This window comes from Nyctereutes procyonoides, unplaced genomic scaffold, assembly GCF_905146905.1.
Source record: "Nyctereutes procyonoides isolate TBG_1078 unplaced genomic scaffold, NYPRO_anot_genome, whole genome shotgun sequence".
NCBI lineage: Eukaryota > Metazoa > Chordata > Mammalia > Carnivora > Canidae > Nyctereutes > Nyctereutes procyonoides.
Genome location: NW_026575128.1, coordinates 3,132,214 through 3,151,837, shown reverse-complemented (window position 1 = coordinate 3,151,837; position 19,624 = coordinate 3,132,214). Strand labels below are relative to the sequence as shown.

Here is a 19,624-nt window from a genome sequence, read left to right as displayed (position 1 = left end):
TACAAAGAACAGATGTTGTTTTTTTCCACACAAAAAAGTGTGCAGGTAAGTAGTCCCAGCCCCTAGCCCAGTTATTCCACAAGGCCACCAAAATACCCATCATCCCTCCCCACCATCTTTAGGGTGTTAGCCCCTGGCCCCAAGGCTCCTTCAGTCTCATATGCCTTCTAATATTCTTTTTAACCTATATTTAAAAACCTTGCCAGCCTGGGATGCCTGGGTGGCTCAGTGGTTGAGCGTCTGCCTTTGCCTCAGGCCAGGATCCCAGGGTCTGGGATCGAGTCCCACATTAGGCTCCCCACGGGGAACCTGCTTTCTCCCTCTGCCTGTGTCTCTGCTTCTCTCTGTGTCCTCATGAATAAACAAAATCTTAAAAAAAATAAAAAACTTTCCAGCCAAGATCTTGTCCAGCTTTACTTTTTGAAATATTTCAGCAGTCAGCTCATACAGCTCACTGATTTCACAGATGGGGAAATAGATTTGCCCCCAGCGAGATATCAGAGCTAATTAGTTACAGCAGCCTGGAGTCCAGTGCTCCTTTCCATGACACAAGTGTTTAGTGGAGGCGGCAAAGTGCCCACCAGAATCCGTTCTCCCATTTTATCTTGGTCTGTGACTTGCCTACATTTCTCAGCCTCCTTTGCAGGTAGGTGTGGACGGCCACAGGACTAAGTTCTTGCCAATGAGAAGCATGAAGTAGGGACGCCACTGCGGGCTGTCTTCTGGGTGCCGGTTCCCCTTCCCCTTGGCTGGAACCAGCGGTGATCCAGCCTCGTTCATGCAGGTGATAAAATGACAGTGTCCCCTGGATGATGGAAAAGCAGCATGATATTAGGAACCCGTGTCCCTGAGTGGCTGCTTGGAGCACAGCTGTCCCGCAGACCTGGACCACTGGCTTCAGAAATGTTAGCTCCCCCTCAAAGTTGCTATGTGAGAAAGAAACAAACTTCTTTGTCCCTTAAGCCACTGTATTGTTGAGCCTCTTTGTTATAGCAGCTTAGCCTTTTATCCTAACTGATACAACCATGCAGCTTCCTTTGTACATATTCAGAATAGCTTGACAAGTGACCAGTTAGCTATCTTTTTAGAAAATGGCCCTAACCGCCCAAGCAGGTGATGATCAAATAATGAAATTCCTTCCTGTGGCTACTATCTCAAGATTTCATCATCCTGGTTATTTAATGATTTTTTAAAAAAGATTTTATTTATTTATTCATGAGAGACACAGAGAGAAAGAGAGGCAGAGAGACACAGGCAGAAGGAGAAGCAGGCTCCTCGCAGGGAGCCCGATGTGGGACTCGATCCCGGGTCTCCAGGATCAGGCCCTGGGCTGAGGGCGGCGCTGAACTGCTGAGCCACCCGGGCTGCCCCTTATTTGACGTTTTAAAACATCTTTATGTAGAGACCCACTTAGCTTCTATGCTTTTGTGTAATTATTTCAACAAGTATTTTACTTTCTAGATGTTGGGGATATATAGACAGGTTACAAGCTTGCCTTCTAGTGTTTTCTGTCGTTTTTAATGTAGTGTCTTAAACAGAAAAACCACTTTGTAGGAACTGAGGCTAAGAATACAGTTACTGACAGTTACAAAGGAACAAACCATGGACCTAGACTATAAATGAACTGTTTCCCTACTTAGCTCTAAAAATCAAGCAATATATTTTGTGGGCTTTTAAGAATATTTTATTTATTTGAGAGAGCAAGAGAGAGAGCGAAAAAAAAAAGAGAGTGAGGGTATGGGCAGGGGGTAGGGGGAGCATAGCAGTGGGAGAGGGACAAGTAGACTCCCCACTGAGCAGGGAGCCCAATTTAGGGCTCAATCCCTGAGCCTAAGGCAGACATGTAACCGACTGAGCCACCCAGATGCCCCAAGCAAAATATTTTAAAGACGAAGAATCCAGCTCTCTGATTTTCAAAGTATTTCCTACCCTCTTGAAAACAGCATTGCCTGAGCTACAAGAAGTGTAAAGCCTAGTCAGGATTTTTACTTTATATGTCAACTTTATCTCAATAAAACTGGGGCAAAAATTTTTTACTGACAGAGGTAGACGGACCTAAATAGCTTACTGAGTGTTGGAATTAATTACCAGAGCCATTTAGATAGCACTGCTGTGGCCTGGAGACTCTGAGCACCTGGACCAAAGGGCTCTGCTTATCTGGGGATTAGCTGAGGCCAGATGGTACAAAACGGCACTCCTCATCCTCCCTCCAGGCTGAACAAATAGCCCAGAGCTGGTCTCCATGGTCCTTCCCAGTTCTCAAATGAGATTTGGAATGAGGTATTTAGCAGTAGTTAACAGAGGGAAGCTGAGATTTGTCCTGACTTCGCCACAACTTGCTCTATGGTTATGGAACAGCCATGTTTTGGGTCTCAATTTCCCCAACTGCACAAAAAGGTGCTGAGGATCCTTCCAGGTCTACATTATGACAATTACTGGGAAGAACTTACACTCAAGAGCAAGGTCATTCAGCAGGCAGCAGGCAGAGAAGGGAAATCTACCTCAGTGCAATGCCACAGACCGGGGTACCAAGCTGATTTCTGGTGAGCCTCTTCCCTAGGCTCTCTGCTGACAGTGAAGGAATTCCATCTTGCTGAACTTATAGTTTCTAAGAATAGGGGCAGTGGGCACAACCACAGGGCCTTATACTTCGTAGGTACTTCATGAATATTAGGCGCTTGGCTTGTCTCTTTCAGGAAATTCCTGATTTCCAATTGCCATAGAGATAGCAGTGGGTTCAAAGAGAAGGTGCTGCTCCAGGTATTTCAGATGAAAGGATTAAAGGCTTTTTGAGGTAGGATTATTAAAACTAGTTTTTCCTGCTTCTCCACCAAAACTTTATTGCTTTAAAATATATTTAGTGGCTGGAGTGAAGAGCGTTTCAGAGACTAAGGCTCCTCCTAAAATTACAGCCAGCTTCATAGTGCCTCAACTCCAGGCGGCTGCTCACTAGCTGTGGTCCTGTGTGGAGCCCCCCCCCCCCCCCGCCCCGGTTAGCGGGAAGAGGAACAGCATCTCCCTCCCAGGAGTATGTGGGAAGGGAAAGAACAGTACAAAGCGCTTGTTTGACTAATAGTTAAGTATTAATCCCCACTTCCAGTGGGAAGATGTGACTTTCTGCTCTGTTAGCTCCTGAAGTAGTTAATAATAATAATAAACAAACAAACAAACCCTGATTGGGAAATCTGGGTTATGTTTAATATTAGGAACAACTTGGGGTGGATAGAGACTTGACTTTATAAAAATTTATTCTTGAAATCCAAAGTCGTTAAAAATGGGTAAAGGTCAATAAAACTCAAGGGGTCCAGGACATACGAGTGGGGAAGGAGGGAGGAGAAGCCACTGCAGTCATATTGAGAAACCGAGTTTTCCAGGTCATGTGGTCCCATATCTGCAGATTTGGCTCCTAACTCCCGTCCTGGCATCATGCTGTGCCATGGCTTGTATGCCCTCCCCCAACTCATGCACACACTCCCACACACCAACATGGGGGGCAGGTCCTCGGGTTACTTGCTCTTACAGCAATGTCCTTTATTTGCAGCCATTATCACAGCTATAATTCTGTAATTATTTTTTTTAAATTCTGTAATTACTTAATCAGTGTGAACTTTCTGGATCACCACTGTATCTGCTGAGTCTAGCAATGCACCAAGAACATGGTAAGTTCTAAGGTATCTGCTGGCTGAATTTGTCAGAGACTGGTTTTGGCCTCAACCCTGGCATCTGAATGAAGTTCAGTATACAAGGTAAATGAACCCTGTTGAGGTTAACTGGGGAAGTCTAGGGTAGATGGTTAAGGCCCAAAACAAGAGACCTGACAGACGTGGCAGGAGAAATCATGCACATCCAGATATTGCTAACCAGGTTTACCTGTCACAAGGTAAGGGGACATATTAAAGACTGTATGTGCTAAATGCTATATTTTGGGTAATGGAAAATTTGTTCATTTTTGCATTAAAAACAATTAGAGAGTTCTAAAAAACTAGTAAATAATTATTTCGAGAGGAGGGGATAGGGATGGGAGTGAGATTTCTCAATGAACATCTTTTTTTTTTTTTCCCAAGATTTATTCATTCATGAGAGACACACAAACAGAAAGAGAGGCAAAGACACAAGTAGAGGGAGAAGCAGGCTCCATGCAGGGAGCCTGACATGGGGCTTGATCCTAGGTCTCCAGGCCCTGGGCTGAAGTCGGTGCTAAACTGCTGAGTCACCCGGGCTGCCCTTTTTAAAAAATATTTTATTTAGGGATCCCTGGGTGGCGCAGCGGTTTGGCGCCTGCCTTTGGCCCAGGGCGCGATCCTGGAGACCCGGGATCGAATCCCACATCGGGCTCCCGGTGCATGGAGCCTGCTTCTCCCTCTGCCTGTGTCTCTGCCTCTCTCTCTCTCACTGTGTGCCTATCATAAATAAATAAAATTTTTTTAAAAATATTTTATTTAGAGGTGCCTGGGTGGCTCAGTTGATTGGGCTTTGGCCCTCCACTCAGGTCATGATCTTAGGGTCCTGGGATGGAGCCCGTGCCAGCCTCCTTGCTGGGTGGGGAGTGTGCTTCACCCTCTGCCTCTGCCCCCGTCTCCTACTCATGATCTCTCTCAAATAAATAAAATCATTGGAAGAAAGAAAGATTTTTGAGAGCGAAACAGCCACCTAGATGCCCCTCAGTGAATGTCTTTTTGTATTATTTTGATTTTTGAACTATGTAAACTAGTGGAAAAAAATTAAACTTTTTTTAAATTAAACTTTAAAAAAATGTTTGAAGAAAAAAAAAGGTAAAGCTATGGAATTCACACTGTTTAAAAAAGGACAACCAAGTTTGATAGTTCTTTACCCTCTCCTCCTACACAGAGTTAACCAAGAATTGCTTTTAAAGGTCCAGGAGAGGGGGCGCCTGGTGGCTCAGGTCGTGATCCCGGGGTCCTGGGATCGAGTCTCACATGGGGCTTACTGCAGGGAGCCTGCTTCTCCCTCTGCCTATGTCCCTGCCTTTCTCTCTGAGTCTCTCATGAATAAATAAAATATTTAAAGGTCCAGGAGAAATGCTCCTTCTTCCACGATCCTCTCCCTCCCCTGCCCTCCCCTCTAAAGTACTATGCTACCCACCTCTTATGACCTTCAGATATTCTTCCCTAGACTGGCTATTTGTAGAGTATGAACAAAGCTCCCTGAAAACAAAAACAGCATCTTATTTTATCTCTGTACTCCCTCTAGCCTCTTACCTAGTAGATTCTGAACAAATATAATACTACTTGAGTGGGGTTATGGCTTAATGGATATACCGTGTTTGGAGTGATGAAAAAGTGTTGGAAATAGAAGTGATGGTCACAAAGCACTATGGATGTAATTGATGCTGAACTGTAAACATAAAAATACTTAATTTTATGCTAAATGCATACATACATATACTCAATATTACTGGAAATCACACATCTCCAATAACCTATGTCTTCCAGGAATATAAGAAGTGCTTAGTAAACATTTTCTGAATAATGAACGGACAGCATGATCATATGAAGAATGTTAAGTTTCAGAAAAAGCTATGATGTTTTTGTTTTGTGTGTGTGTGTGTGTGTGTGTGTTTTAAGTAGGCTCCACACCCAGCATGGAGCCCAATGCACAGCTTGAACTCATGACCCTAAGATTAAGACCTAAGCTGAGGGGATCCCTGGGTGGTTCAGTGGTTTAGTGCCTGCCTTTGGCCCAGGGTGTGATCCTGGAGTCCCGGGATCAAGTCCCACATCAGGCTGTCTGTGTCTCTGCCACTCTCTCTCACTGTCTCTCATAAATAAATAAATAAAATCTTTAAAAAAAAAAAAAAAAGACCTAAGCTGAGATCAAGAGTAGGATGCTTAAACGAATGAGCCACCCAAGTGCTCCAAGGCTGTATGTTGACAACAGAGCCTACAGTGTATAAACTAGACATGGAATATACATTGTTTTTTTTTTTTAAAGATTTTATTTATTTATTCATGATAGTTACACACAGAGAGAGAGGGAGGCAGAGACACAGGCAGAGGGAGAAGCAGGCTCCATGCAAGGAGCCCGACATGGGACTCGATCCCGGGTCTCCAGGATCGCGCCCCGGGCCAAAGGCAGGCGCCAAACCGCTGCGCCACCCAGGGATCCCGGAATATACATTGTTTTAAGGACTAAAGAGACTCTTAGGGGCAGCCCTGGTGGCCTAGCGGTTTAGCGCCGCTTTTGGCCTAGGGCCTGATCCTGGAGACCCGGGATCGAGTCCCACATCAGGCTCCCTGCACAGAGCCTGCTTCTCCATCTGTCTGTGTCTCTGTCTCTCAAAAAAATCTTAAAAAATAAAATAAAATAAAAAATTAAAAAAATAAAGAGACTCTTGGAAACTTTTTTTTTAAATTTAACTTTCAATAAAAATATAGGCTCCTAACTTAATGTAAAGACAGCAGTGAGAGTAATTATCACACAGGAAGAACTCAACAAAATGTCAAAGTCTTTAGTTTTCTTTTTCTTTTTTTTATGATAGTCACAGAGGGGGGGGGGCAGAGACATAGGCAGAGGGAGAAGCAGGCTCCATGCACCGGGAGCCTGACGTGGGATTCGATCCCGGGTCTCCAGGATCGCGCCCTGGGCCAAAGGCAGGCGCCAAACCGCTGCGCCACCCAGGGATCCCTCAAAGTCTTTAGTTTTCAAGTGCCATGTCATGACCACGTTCTTCTCTCCTTCTCAGTGGAATTCCAAGAATTGGTGGTTGAGTTCACTTAATCTTCTCACTGGGGCTGGTCCTTTCCTGCCATTCACCCAAATCCAGAACTCCCAATTTGTGGCCCATAATACTTCAGTCATCTATAAAAGTATCTGGAAATGAGATATTTTTAGCCAGAGTCAGGGATATAAAACTTCTTTTTTAAAGGCTATAGGGAATTCAGGTATTCATTACCAAAAAGATCTTCACAAGTATTAAAAAGCACAATCTGTGCTTCTTTCAAAAATAGAACTTTGTTAAAAGAAAAAAAAATTCCTTCCCCAAATCATCATTAACAGGCACATCAGCCAAACAAGGAGCTAACAAGCCCTGCTGTTTCCATGACAGAGAACATTAAAACTACACCACTGAAGGCAGAAAATGGTGGGCGCTTTCTGCAGAGCACTCCCCAGTCCAGACAGGGACACAGACATAACCCTCCCTCCTAAACTGGGTCTCTACCTGTGCAAAGGCTACTGGACATGTCTCTTTAAACACTAGATTCCAGCTCTTTCTCATTCTGCCCTAGGGATCCTTTCTCTTTAAGCTCTTTCTCACGGTCTGAAGAAATACTCGGACTTTCTATGGTAGTGACAGCATCCGAGTCCAATCTTCTTCTCTTCTTTAGTCGGTGCAAGTGGGATTTGGATTTTATGTGTGCTAAGACAAAACAAAACAAAAACAACTCATTAGAACTTTCTAGAATCAATCCTAGAAGCATAAAAATTAACTATATAATCCTTTTTTAAAAAAATAATAACAGGATCAACACATGTACTGGTATAGCTGCTTAGCATTTTTTAAAAGAAGGATAAGTTACATGGCCAGCAAGCTACCATGCATTAAGTGTACCCTGCTGGGTGCTTTACATCACTAATCCTCACAGCAATCTTGCAGGACAGTATTATTCAGCTCATTTTATACCGAAGGAAACTGAAGTTCACTGAGGACTTAGATTCTGTCCAAGTACACACAGTAGGTAAGTACTTTGGCTCATCTATAGCTCAAAAGAGACCAAATTTTCCAGAATCAGAGCTCCAGACTCCATTTTTGTAACAGAACAGAGCTGTTTCAGAGAGATTACCTTTCAACTCACTCAGCTAAAAAGTTACAAACCCAAATCCTTGTCTATATTGCCAGACAGATGCTCTGTCCCACATCAAACCCAGAGCTGTCCTTTCCTCTTCTTCCCCGCTCACACAGGTGGCTCCTCCTGATCCAACATCCCCTATGCCTAGGCTAGATAAGCAATTTGAATGACTAACCCACAAGGTTCACATTCTTCAAGCACACAATGCTCCAGGCAGATAACAGGAAGCATTCTTCTCTGTTGATCCTTTTTGAGGGTCCACAGAATCAGTAAAGCTGAAAGGCCACTGTTGCCTAATAACGATTTCTGACCTCTCACCCCAAAGAGTGTTCCCACCCTCTGACCAACTCATATTAGCCTCTTTTTACTTATTCTTTTTCAAGGAAATTTTCTTTGGAAGCCTCTAAAGAGAGAGATGACTAGATTAAATGATTTTTGATATATATTTTAAAAAAAAACATCATTTTAAGGGTTTCACAGCAAAAAGAATTTTTTAAAAAGGAAGAAGTTAGAAGAAAAGTTTACTTGGGGAGGAAAAAGTCAGCTTTATTCTCCAGCTAGAGCCTAAGGCAAAAAAAAAAGGGGGGCTTCTGGCCTGGCTCTCCACGGCAGCAGGAGATGGGAGCAGGGACCTGACAGATGGCACTATAGAAGGGCTCACACAAGCTAAGCTCACAAAGGCTCACAAATGTTGTTTCTTTAAGGCTATCCCTGAAGGACATTCGACAAATCGAACCACTAAGTTTCCTTTAGAAAAAACAATCAGACACTCTCTTTCTCTTCCCCTTTCATCATTATAAACCAGTGACAATCGAGGCTTCTTCTGCCGTTAAGGCAAATCACAGCCATTCCCAGTCTCTGACAATGGAGTTCATTTTGCCAGTGTTACCAGTTAATAGAACTAATCATTCTATTGGTTGGTATGGGGAGAAAATTCTATTTCTAGGAGAATCTCATGAAAGGCAGTACTCTAAACAGAACGATTCCAGCTACTGGGTATCTTACAAGCCCTACTGTGCTCAAAAGGAGTGACCTTTTAAGAAGTCTCCAAATACAGTGTAAACTCAAGACTTGGAGGCCCTGACCCTTTCTGGGCTTTGACCAGAGGACTACAAGAATATGACAGGGGGATCCCTGGGTGCCTCAGCAGTTTGGCGCCTGCCTTCGGCCCAGGGTGTGGTCCTAGAGTGGTCCAGGATCGAGTCCCGCATCGGGCTCCCTGCATGGAGCCTGCTTCTCCCTCTGCCTGTGCCTCTCTCTCTGTGTGTGTCTCTCATGGATAAATAAACAAAATCTTAAAAAAAAAAAAAAGAAAGAAAGAAAGAAAGAAAGAAAGAAAGAAAGAAAGAAAGAAAGAAAGAAAGAAAGAAAGAAGGAAGAAAAAAGAAGCTGACAGGGGAGTGCAGTGTGACTATGGCAGAGCAGACCCAGGCTCTAAAAGACAGAGAGAGCCTTAGGTCAGTGCCCATGCTGGTTGGTCAGGAGTACCTTTAAAGACATCACCCTCTGACCACTTTCTCTATATAAATCTTGCTTTCACAGCTTCTCTCTCTCTTTTTAAAGATTTATTTATGGGCAGCCCCGGTGGCTCAGCGGTTTAGCGCCGCCTGCAGCCCCGGGATGTGATCCTGGAGACCCTGGATCGAGTCCCACGTCGGGCTCCCTGCGTGAAGCCTGCTCCTCCCTCTGCCTGTGTCTCTGCCTCTCTCTCTCTCCTCTCTGTGTATACTCATGAATAAATAAATAAAATCTTTAAAAATAAAAAAATAAAGATTTATTTATTTATTTGAAAGAGGGAGTGTGTGTACGTATGTGGGGGGTAGGGCATGCAGAGGGAGAGAATTCCCAAGCAGACTTCCCTCTGAGTGCTGAGCTCAATACGAGGGGGTGGAGGTGGGGTGGGGTTTTGCTTGCTGGATCCCAAGACCCTGAGATCATAACCTGAACTGAAACCAAGAGTCGGATGCTTAACCGACTGAGCCACCCAGATGCTCCTGCTCTCACAGGTTCTCTTAATGCTTTTTATCACAACTTTAGTAATCACCACCATTTCAATATATTACATTAAAAATTACCAGAGACCACTTTCAAAGAATGTACTCAGGAGGAGTAATTGCACTTCCTCCTCCCCTCTCAGCTGTTTCTGCTTCTCTGGTCTCTTGGGTGAGTTGGCTAGTTTCCCTTACAATCCCACCTCACCCGCACTGAGTTCTAAACATGAGGGGCCAAGAAACTCCTATAAGGTAGGATCAGGAAAGTCAAAGGGGCTCTGGAAACTTAACTACAGACCTGTCAGTATAAAATATCTACTCTAGCTGAAATTGGAGGGCAGATGATCTTCCTTTGAAATTCAGAATATAAAGATAACTCTTCAAAATGGGAAAGTTGCCATGAAATGTGAGTACTTAGGGGCTCTTGGAGGAATCTGGCCATCCCTTTACAAGTAAGCAGACTCCAGCATTTAACCTACCGAAGACCTTAAATTTCACAAAGTCACTGTGAGTCACCCTCACAAATGTCTCCGTGCCCCTCCCCAGATCCTACCTGCCCATTCACGGTCCCCAATGATGATTCGATCACAGAGGTCACACATGTGATGACTTCTCCTGTTCTCTGTCTCATTACATGGCATCTTTACTGGAGCAGCTGCAGGCTGGTGGCCCTGAAAGAACAAGGAGGGGGAGGGGAGAGAAGCAATCAACTCAAAAGAGATTTGGATCTCATTCTCTGATATTAAGGGGAGTGGGATTTTTCCCAAGATTCCTTTTTCTCATCCCTGTTCTGGTGGACTACGGACAGATTTTAGCAACAACCTTTCTAAATGTGAAAGCAGAAACACAGCCTCCAGGGATCTAAGGGCAGCCAGCTCTTCTGCTCTATTCCATGGAAAAGAAAGCTTGGTTCCCTGACATGCCAACAAAGGTGCCAGCTAAGGAAAACTCTCTGAAAGCCAGACAACACACAGCACTGTGATTAATAATCACCTGGATGAAACTTTGCACGATTTCAAGAGCAGGTTCAAGAACACACTCTTCCCACTTCGAGACATCAGACACTTCTAAGCCATATACTGGGGGGACTCTGGGACCAGGTCCTAATGATGACAAAGAGAAGTTGTGAGAGGTCAGCCTCAAAGACCCAATCCATTCTGCTCCCAGGACTCCAAAATCCTCAAAGGAAATATATGGGGCCAAAGAATAAACATTCTGATCATGCCATTCATTCTAACCAGAAACATGAACCAAACAACTACATACAATCCAAGAATGACCTAGAAGGTTCACTGATCTGTAGCCAACAAGTCTAGCTGTATAATCCAGAGACTTCCAGAGACAGGATCTTCCAGATCGGTCAAAAAAAAAAAAAAAAAAAAAAAAACAGAACAGAGTAACAGCTCTAGTGACTGCTGCGTACGCAACCATATGAAGATAGCATACCATAGGAGTAAATAAACTAACAGCTCGAAGTAAATGCCTATTCTAAGTTGCCTATGATCTTAACAGTGATACTGCTCTTCTGGCAAGAGAGTTCGCAGCTTTCTTTAGGAGCAGACACTAGTCTCAGGTTTGTATATATCCCTTCAGCAGCACGGCCCTCATGAAACTTGTTGATACCATACCCATGATCAGGGACTAGGAACAGAAGAGTATCAGTCAATGAGCCACTAAATCTGAGAACTTTTAGAAAGAAGCCATGAAATTAAACTAGTTGAGCCCCTTCTTTTAGGAACAAGATCTAATTTTTTTTTTTTTTTTTTTATTTTTTATGACACACAGAGAGAGAGAAAGAGGCAGAGACATAGGCAGAGGGAGAAGCAGGCTCCATGCACCGGGAGCCCGACGTGGGACTCGATCCGGGGTCTCCAGAATCGTGCCCTGGGCCAAAGGCAGGCACCAAACCGCTGCGCCACCCAGGGATCCCAGGAACAAGATCTAGACGAGTATTCAAGAAACATCTTTTGGTAAATACTTCTGAGTGGAGAGACAACTAGAGACAGCCTAGAGTACAGCTACAGGCATTCTGTCCCGTGGAGCCAACCCTGTTTGGTCTCTGTTGGTAGCCTCCCCTGTCTATGGACACACTAAATTGCCTTCCACAGCTAGGTCAAGTCAGTTGCCTAAAGGCAAAAAGCATCTCCCCATGGACAAAAACATCAAAGTCCTTAGGATGCCAACGGCTGGCAGGTGCTGGCCTTTTGATTGTGCCAACCACAAGTAAGATTTTTCATAAAATGGACTGGGCCGCACCTGCCACCACACGGAAAGGTGAGACCGGGAGGGTGCAGGCAGCATCCACAGCACACCTGGCCTTGGCTAAGCTCTGCACCTGTTTCCAGGCCACTCTATATTTTCCTTTCCCCTCTGAGTCCTTTGTTGAGCTTCTGTGCCCTGTCTAAGCACCTTTCAACAAGTTCTCGGCTCCCAGCTGCTATTTCTGGCTTGGGTCCAAGGCCAAGTTGGGGCGGGGAAGTCCCCCTGGCTTCTTGCCAGAACCATGTCCCAGCAGACTAGCCCTGGCCAATCACACACGGCTCCTGGTTTACGAGGCAGCTGTGCCTTTCACTCTAGCACCAGGACTGTGCCGGCATACACATGAATGAGGAATGGGCAGATGATGCACTGTGCCATCAATCCCTCCTGACTCAGAGATGGGGGAGTTATTGTGGCTTTACCACAGGAGGAAGTTTCAAATCATTATAAAAAACAGCTTTTGTTGCAGACTAATTGTTAGCCCTGGAGAGAAGAGAAGCTGCATTAGAAATCTATACTGAATTTCAGTTGATGCAATTCAATTTTGACTGTAGAGAATTCTCCTATCTGACAGGACATGTAGAGAAAGCAGGGTGAGTAGAAAGAAGTATAAAGAGCCTCTTGGTGCCAGAACTACCCTGGAGAGGTCTGGCAGAGAGTGAGAGCAGGAGAGAGAAATGCAACAATCCGTGGTCACAACATGGATTGAGGTGTTTCTGTTCAGAGACCCTGAAGAGCAGACAGTGGAGGCCTCAGCTGTCCTGATCTATAACTGAAAGCAGAAGTCTAACAGCAAAAGGCAAACGGGAAGATTCAGAAACATATTTAAAGAGTGCCTATAAAATAAAGTTGGTGTTTCATTTAATCTCCTTTAAGTTAATCTCCTTTTAGCTCATAACCAGAAAATTTCTTACCCAAGGCCCAATACCAATGCTGTCAAGCTGAAATTATAGCTACAGGAAACAAGAAGCATGCTATAGAATACATTGTGGGGGATGGGGGGAGTGGGTAGGGGGACAGGCCTGCTTTCAATACTGCTTATTCAGCTGGCAGATATTTGGCAAGATTTTTAACGTCTTGAAGCCTCCATTGCCTTATCTGCAAAAATGAAAGAATAGCACCTATCTCACAGGCTTAGTAATATATGTATGGCACCAAATTTACTGTCAAGGACACAGAACAGGGTCAAGTGAAGGAGAATTTCCTTCCCTGTTGCTTAAAAGTGCTGTTCAATTGAAGGCAAACCTGCAGCAACTCTGAGGCACCACATACCTAAATGTGAAGGCAACACTGAGAGAACTGGTGAAGGTTTGGCTTTTTATACTGCTCATGTATCCTAAGAATGATTTTCTTTCTTTAAGCTTTCTTTTGTTGTTAAAAATCTCTACACCCAACATGGGGCCCAAACTCACAACACTGAGATCAGGAGTCACATGCTCTTCCAACTGAGCCAGTCAGGTACCCCAGAACCACTTTAATTAGGAAAGCCTACCTACAGAAATCTGACTGCACTCAAGGTACAAAATTTGAAGCTAAAATCAACCTTGAACACCGACCCTACGACAATGTTGCTGTTATGTTCTTATGTGTTTGTAGCCAACACCCATGTGTTCAACTTCTCATTGGAAAGATTTCATTTGTTTTCTGACACATTACAAAAAAGCATGGTCATTTATGCAGTAGACCCTCTCCCAGATCAGGTCCCCAAGCTCAGGACAGGTCCGGAAACTAAAGTTCCTTTTCGCGGTGAGTTGAGGACAATCTATACTCTACTGGAAACAAACCCAGGGGTAAGGAAAAACATGAGACTTACTGCTCAAAAACCGGTTTTTAACCCATCGGTTTTGCTTCCGGGCATATCTCTTAGTCACTTGTTTCAAAGACTCGATACCTGAAAGACAAAGTAGATCTAGTAACCTCTAAGTTCTGACGCAGGCAAAAGGCAAGCCCTCCCAGCCCAGGAAAAGAGAAAATCAGCCATAGCAGCACCCTGGAATACACTTGGTAGACAAAAATCTCAATTCTGAGCTGAAGGCCACTTGGGACTCTTTGGCCTCAGCTCTTTCTCAGATCATACCAGTAGGTACTCTGCCACCCAAGGATGTCCAAGTCTAGGTTAGATGGAGGAATTCACACCTTTCTTTAGGAGCTGGTTACTAGTCTCTGGTGTGCATTTTCCCTCAGTGACCAGGTACTCGTGAAATTCCTTGAAGCCAATGGATTGGAAGATACCATGTTGATAGTCCTGGCTGGGAATAGGAGAGCATCAGTGATGAGCCACTGCATCTGAGAGCTAGCAGGGGCCTTAGAGAGGATCTAGCTAAGCCATTTCATCTCATAGATGAGAAATTGAGATCCTGAGCAACTACTGTCTCTCTAAATTTTTCCTCCACCCCCCACCCCAACAGTTCCCTGGTTAGTTCCCTTGAAAATGAACTCCTGGGAATGTCTGACAGATTAGAAAAGTGCAACTGTAACAAGTACACCAGAGCTCCTTGCAACAAGCCTTGCCAACGCCAAGGACAAAGGCTAATAAACAAGTAGGTCCAAAGCCAGTACTCTATTTATGGCCTTTGGGCCATATGCAAGCGAGGGAGAGTAGGTTGAAGAAACGGCCAAATCCTCACCTATTTTCTGCAACTTTCTTCTGATTATAGCGTCGGTGAAAATCTCTTAGTTCATCCAAGAGCCCAGCAGCTAGCATGTCATCCACCCTCTTATCCAAGCGCTCATCTAGAACTTCAATCACATTAGCCCATCAACCATCTAGTCTGTCATAGGTGCCCACTAGACACTTACACAGTGAGTGAATGGACAGGCTGCCACAAAGAGGAGCATTTATTCAAATGGAAGAAGGCATTTAAAGTCCAAGGATTATAGAATAATTCATATTATATTTGTCATACTTAAGACCAAACTTCAATACAAAACAGCCAAAATGAAGCACATGTCTTATTACATAAAGAGAAAGCATACAATTATAGCAACTAAGAAGGACAAATATTTTATTATGGAAGGTATATTCATTATTTACTTTAGAGGCAGCTGAGACCCCTGCTTTACCTTTATTTTTTCCCATCATATTTGTTACTTTAACTTTGTGTTCTTTTACATTTAAGAACTGTCAGATGACACCCTGGACAGGAATAAGAAACTTTAATACCTGGGTACCTCTTGAACTACTGAGCCAAACAAAGGAGCAAAGCAGAGTCAGGGGTCATAATCATTCAGATGTGGTGGTCAAAAACTTTACTATGATCAAAGGTAGTGGTCAGCTTTATTATGAATCAGATTCCATTATTTTATGCTAAATTGCAATACATGTTTTTATTTACAGAAATTTCATTTAAAAAAATTTCATTTAAAAAATTAACTTTTTCTATAAACTTGTACCTGAGATTAATTTAACAGTAAATATTCACCATTTCAACCATATTCTACATTATCTGCCATTGCTACTTCTCTGCCTGCAGTAACAGTAACCTTTTTTCCTATCTTCCTAGAAAGTTTGTATTTATTAAGGACTCACCACATGTTATGCACAACTGAGCACTTTGCATGTTCTAATTCATCTAATCCTCAATCCATATATATATTACTATTACTATCATTAATTCCATTTTACAGAAGAGAAAATTGGGGCACAGGAAGGTTAACTAATTTGTCTTAAGTGGGTCTCTGATTGCCCTCAAGAGAATGTTCATCATCCTTTCTCTGTGGCCTTACAGCACTTTTTGGCCCAGAATTTATCACAAAGTAGTACCTATCTTTGCTGCCCCACTAGACTGGGAGCTCCTAAAAACCAGGCACTGTCTCATATTCATCTCTGAAATCCAAGGACCATGCAGCATATCTAGCACTTTATTAGAGATGCTTACTAAATGTTAGCTGGATGAAGAAGTTAGTACTATCACCGGGCATTACCATACTTTACAAAAAAAACCCAAAAAATATCATCTGGCTAGCTAATTAACCATCATATCCATTTCTGAAGCCTGCTGCTTCTAGAATAATCAGTGATGCAACCTCCATCTCATCAATCCAGGGAGGCAGACCTCCTTTCACAAAGCCTTCTTTCTCTTTCTCTTCATACCTTCCCTGGATGGCAGTCTCTTACCCACCCTACCCATTTCATGTTATCCCACCCTTGGTATCTTATCCTAGTGCCAGGGCTACCCTTCTTCCCTTTCCAGACAGATACCTAGGGGAAGGGCACTGTGCCTTACTAAGTTAATGAAGAACAATAATTATAAAATTAATAGCTAACACTTGTTTAGTGCTTATTACGAGCCACTTGTGGTTCTGGGCATCTTATGCGTGTATATATACATATAATCACATATTATAACAAGCTCTATCTCAGATGGACTCTAACACATCAAAGGGCTTTTACCTGTCTGGTCAGCATGAAGCCAGAGGATGCAAAGATTAGGGAACTTCAGAGGGCCTCCGAGGGGACCACCACCTTCCTCCGCATGTTGACGATGAAGAAATTCACTATGAGAGATTCCTGTTTCTTCAAACACCTGCAAGCTCCTAAGCCATTTAAGGGGACAGCGGGGGGGGGGGGGGGGGGGGGGGAATACCCATAAAAACCATTAGAAAATATTCATTCTCAAATGAGACAAGGAGAAAGGTTATTTATTACAAACACCTCTTTCTCATTTTCACTGATAAGCCCCCAAAGCCATGAAGGCCTGGAGTCACTCCAATCCTATAGCTACCCAGAAAACAGTTCCAAAGAAAATTTTAGATAAAGTAAGACTAATACTATTCTTGTAAACATATATTAATTTTTCAGAAACAACAGGCTTCTTCTACACAAATAGAATGGGACACACTCACCTTCAGGTAAGCAGTAAAAGAGCTTATTTGGGAGACTGTTACAAGCCAGCAAGTCCAGTCTTGCTGGAACGCCTTTCCCACAGTACAAAAGTATGTTGTATATCCAGCTCATCAACCTTTTTTTTTTTTTTAACATAGGTCTAGAATTAATGAAGAGCACTTCTGACTGATTTGGTACTCTACTAGCACAAAGACCACTGAAGAAAGAACTCAGATACTTATTCTTCAGCCACCATCCACTCTGTCTGCTTCTATTAGATTATGCAGGTAATATAACTCTCATACCTACACTACACCACTCTGAGTGTTGGCAACTTATCAGCTTGAAAGTGATCTTTCCCTCCCTGACCCAATTCTACTTCCTGAATCCCTAACACAAGAGTAGAGACCCCCTATGTTTCTGTACCAATGCTCACTCAAAGAGGACCTGTGAGGAAAAATTGTAATAGATAATCTCATTTATCTGGAGGTTAGGATATAGTCTCAAACTAAAAGAGAGATGAACAAAGTCCTCCAGTCCTCTCTAAAGAAGAGACTAGAGCTCTTGCTTAGAACCTATTGACTTGGGGTTCCTGGGTGGCTCAGCGGTTGATCATATGCCTTTGGTTGAGGGCGTGATCCAGATACTGGATCCCAGGATCAAGTCCCACATTGGGCTCCTTGCATTGAGTCTGCTTCTCCCTCTGCCTCTGTGTCTCTCATGAATAAATAGAATCTTAAAAAAAAAAAAGAACCTACTGACTCTTACTAGGAAACAATTCTTGGCTCATTACTAGTTTAGAAGTAGCAAAATGAGGAGAGGTGATAAAAAAAGAACTCATTAATAAAAGGAGAGGATAATAAAGACCAAGCTCTAGAATCACATCATAAAACAATATAAAAATGAATGTTCATCAAGTTTCTGTTTTCTAAAAATTTTTTAAAGATCTCTATTAAAATGTTTTAAAATAAATGTTTAGATACTGAAAGTATAAACTTCATTTATCTAGAACATGCATTATCACCCGGGGTGATACTACTCTCAAAGGGGCAAAAAAACTTAGATATTACAGTGGTATGACCCTCTGAGGGCAATCGTACCTAAAGAAATATTATTCTTTAGTACTAAACTTCATGGAGAACAGGGAGGGAGGGAAGTACAATTAGGAAAAAATTTCTAAAAAGGCACTGGGTACATGTAGGGTGGTGGGGGATAATGAAAAAGGATTAAGAAACACTGATCTAGAACATTCATTTAGGTGGACTATTTCACAATCCCTATCAATACCAGGTGGTTCTATAATATTTAATCTGCATAATCAACCATCCTTCATTAGACCCTCTACTTTGCCAGATATGGTATCACTCCCAACACTGCAGAAAAATAAACCTAACACACAAGACTGCGATTTCAAAACAACCTAAGAGGGATTGGCTCAGTGGTTGAGTGTCTGCCTTTGGCTCAAGGCATAATCCCCGAGTCCCGGGATTGAGTCCTGCATCAGGCTCCCAGCAGGAAGCCTGCTTCTCTCTCTGCCTGTGTCTCTGTGTCTCTCATGAATAAATAAATAAAATCTTAAAAAAAAAAAAAAAACTAAGAAAACATGACCTTATGAGTTCATTCACCACCTCTTCAAGAAAACCTCCATATGTGAAGGTGAGCAGGTCTACGAGACAGGTTCATAAAATCTACCTCCCACTGGGAAAGCTGCTGGGGCAGAACTCAGAATTACACCATCAATTATGAAACTCAAATCACAATGTAAACCAACTGCATGCCAGAAAAAATTTATATGAAAACTGTTATACAAGCAAAGATCAAATAGAAAATGAAGCACAATTACCTAGGCCCTAGGGAAAACTCTATTGTATTATACATTTTAAATTAACAACAAAGTTGGATGCAATTATTTATTGAGGGAGTTGGACTGAGGCAGTACCTCAGGGCCTCATGACCTGTGGGCTGGGAACACACCAATCTCCACTTCCTGCTATTACCAAACCCCTCTCATTCATTACCCAGGTGCACTGAAGAACTGGCTCCCCAACTCCAGAGGGACTCGGCTCAGTAGGCCCAGGCTTTCTTACCTGGCTACTTTGCGCTTGTCATGCGGGTGCAGCTTGGCAGCCATTTCTGGGTCCACTTGGCTTAGGCGTTTGTGGAGTGCATGGCCATCCTCCTTTTCAAGCTCTACTTTCCGGTCAATCACTTTCTCAGTGCCCATCTCCTGGGGCTATTAAAAGAAGGTTTAGAAGTAAATTTAATTCAACGGTTCAACAAGCATTCCAACAGTATATATGCCAGGTGCTTTGCTGGGAGTTAGAAATACAGAACAGAGAGAAATCAGAAGGTCTTGCCATATAGTGAAAGACAGATCATAGAAAATTCCAATACACCGTGGTAGTGTTGTGAGACCACAGCACACAAAGGACTTACTGCTGAGCAAAGTACTCAGGTACCTGCTTCCTTGTCAGAAGTACAAACAGGAACCAGGGCTAACACATCTGTATGAACATATCTAGGAGCCCAGTCTTCTCAGTAAGTGACCAGAGTGGATCAGGATTGCCTGCACAATACAGTTTGCAAAGCCTCCCCCTAGGCAATAGCATCTCCATACGAAAGGTTAGTGTTGGGCATCTCACTGATGTACAGATTGTTACAGCCAGGAAATGCTGAGTCAGACTGATATACTGTTAACTTACATGGAGATGCTAATTAATTCACAGAGGAGCATTTTTCCC

General features: G+C 43.2%; 1 protein-coding gene across 4 annotated transcripts in view; it reads right to left on the bottom strand.

Annotated features, from left to right (window-relative positions):
- Nucleotides 1-401: 401 nt before the first annotated feature.
- TRIT1 (tRNA isopentenyltransferase 1) overlaps nt 402-19,624 on the bottom strand; it is a 49,743-nt gene continuing 30,520 nt past the window's right edge. For 2 of the 4 annotated variants that reach the window (XM_055341769.1, XM_055341771.1), the window contains 9 exons: nt 18,971-19,116; nt 16,452-16,594; nt 14,686-14,797; nt 14,195-14,307; nt 13,872-13,949; nt 10,793-10,902; nt 10,353-10,470; nt 7,181-7,378; nt 5,839-6,831 (listed from right to left, as the gene is read on the bottom strand). In XM_055341769.1, coding sequence (XP_055197744.1) covers nt 7,209-7,378; nt 10,353-10,470; nt 10,793-10,902; nt 13,872-13,949; nt 14,195-14,307; nt 14,686-14,797; nt 16,452-16,594; nt 18,971-19,116 — 990 coding nt within the window. In that variant the 3' untranslated portion in view covers nt 5,839-6,831; nt 7,181-7,208. Of the gene's footprint in view, nt 806-5,838; nt 6,832-7,180; nt 7,379-10,352; nt 10,471-10,792; nt 10,903-13,871; nt 13,950-14,194; nt 14,308-14,685; nt 14,798-16,451; nt 16,595-18,970; nt 19,117-19,624 lie in introns of those variants that run through there. The other 2 variants (XM_055341770.1, XR_008666647.1) reach the window with 2 other exon arrangements.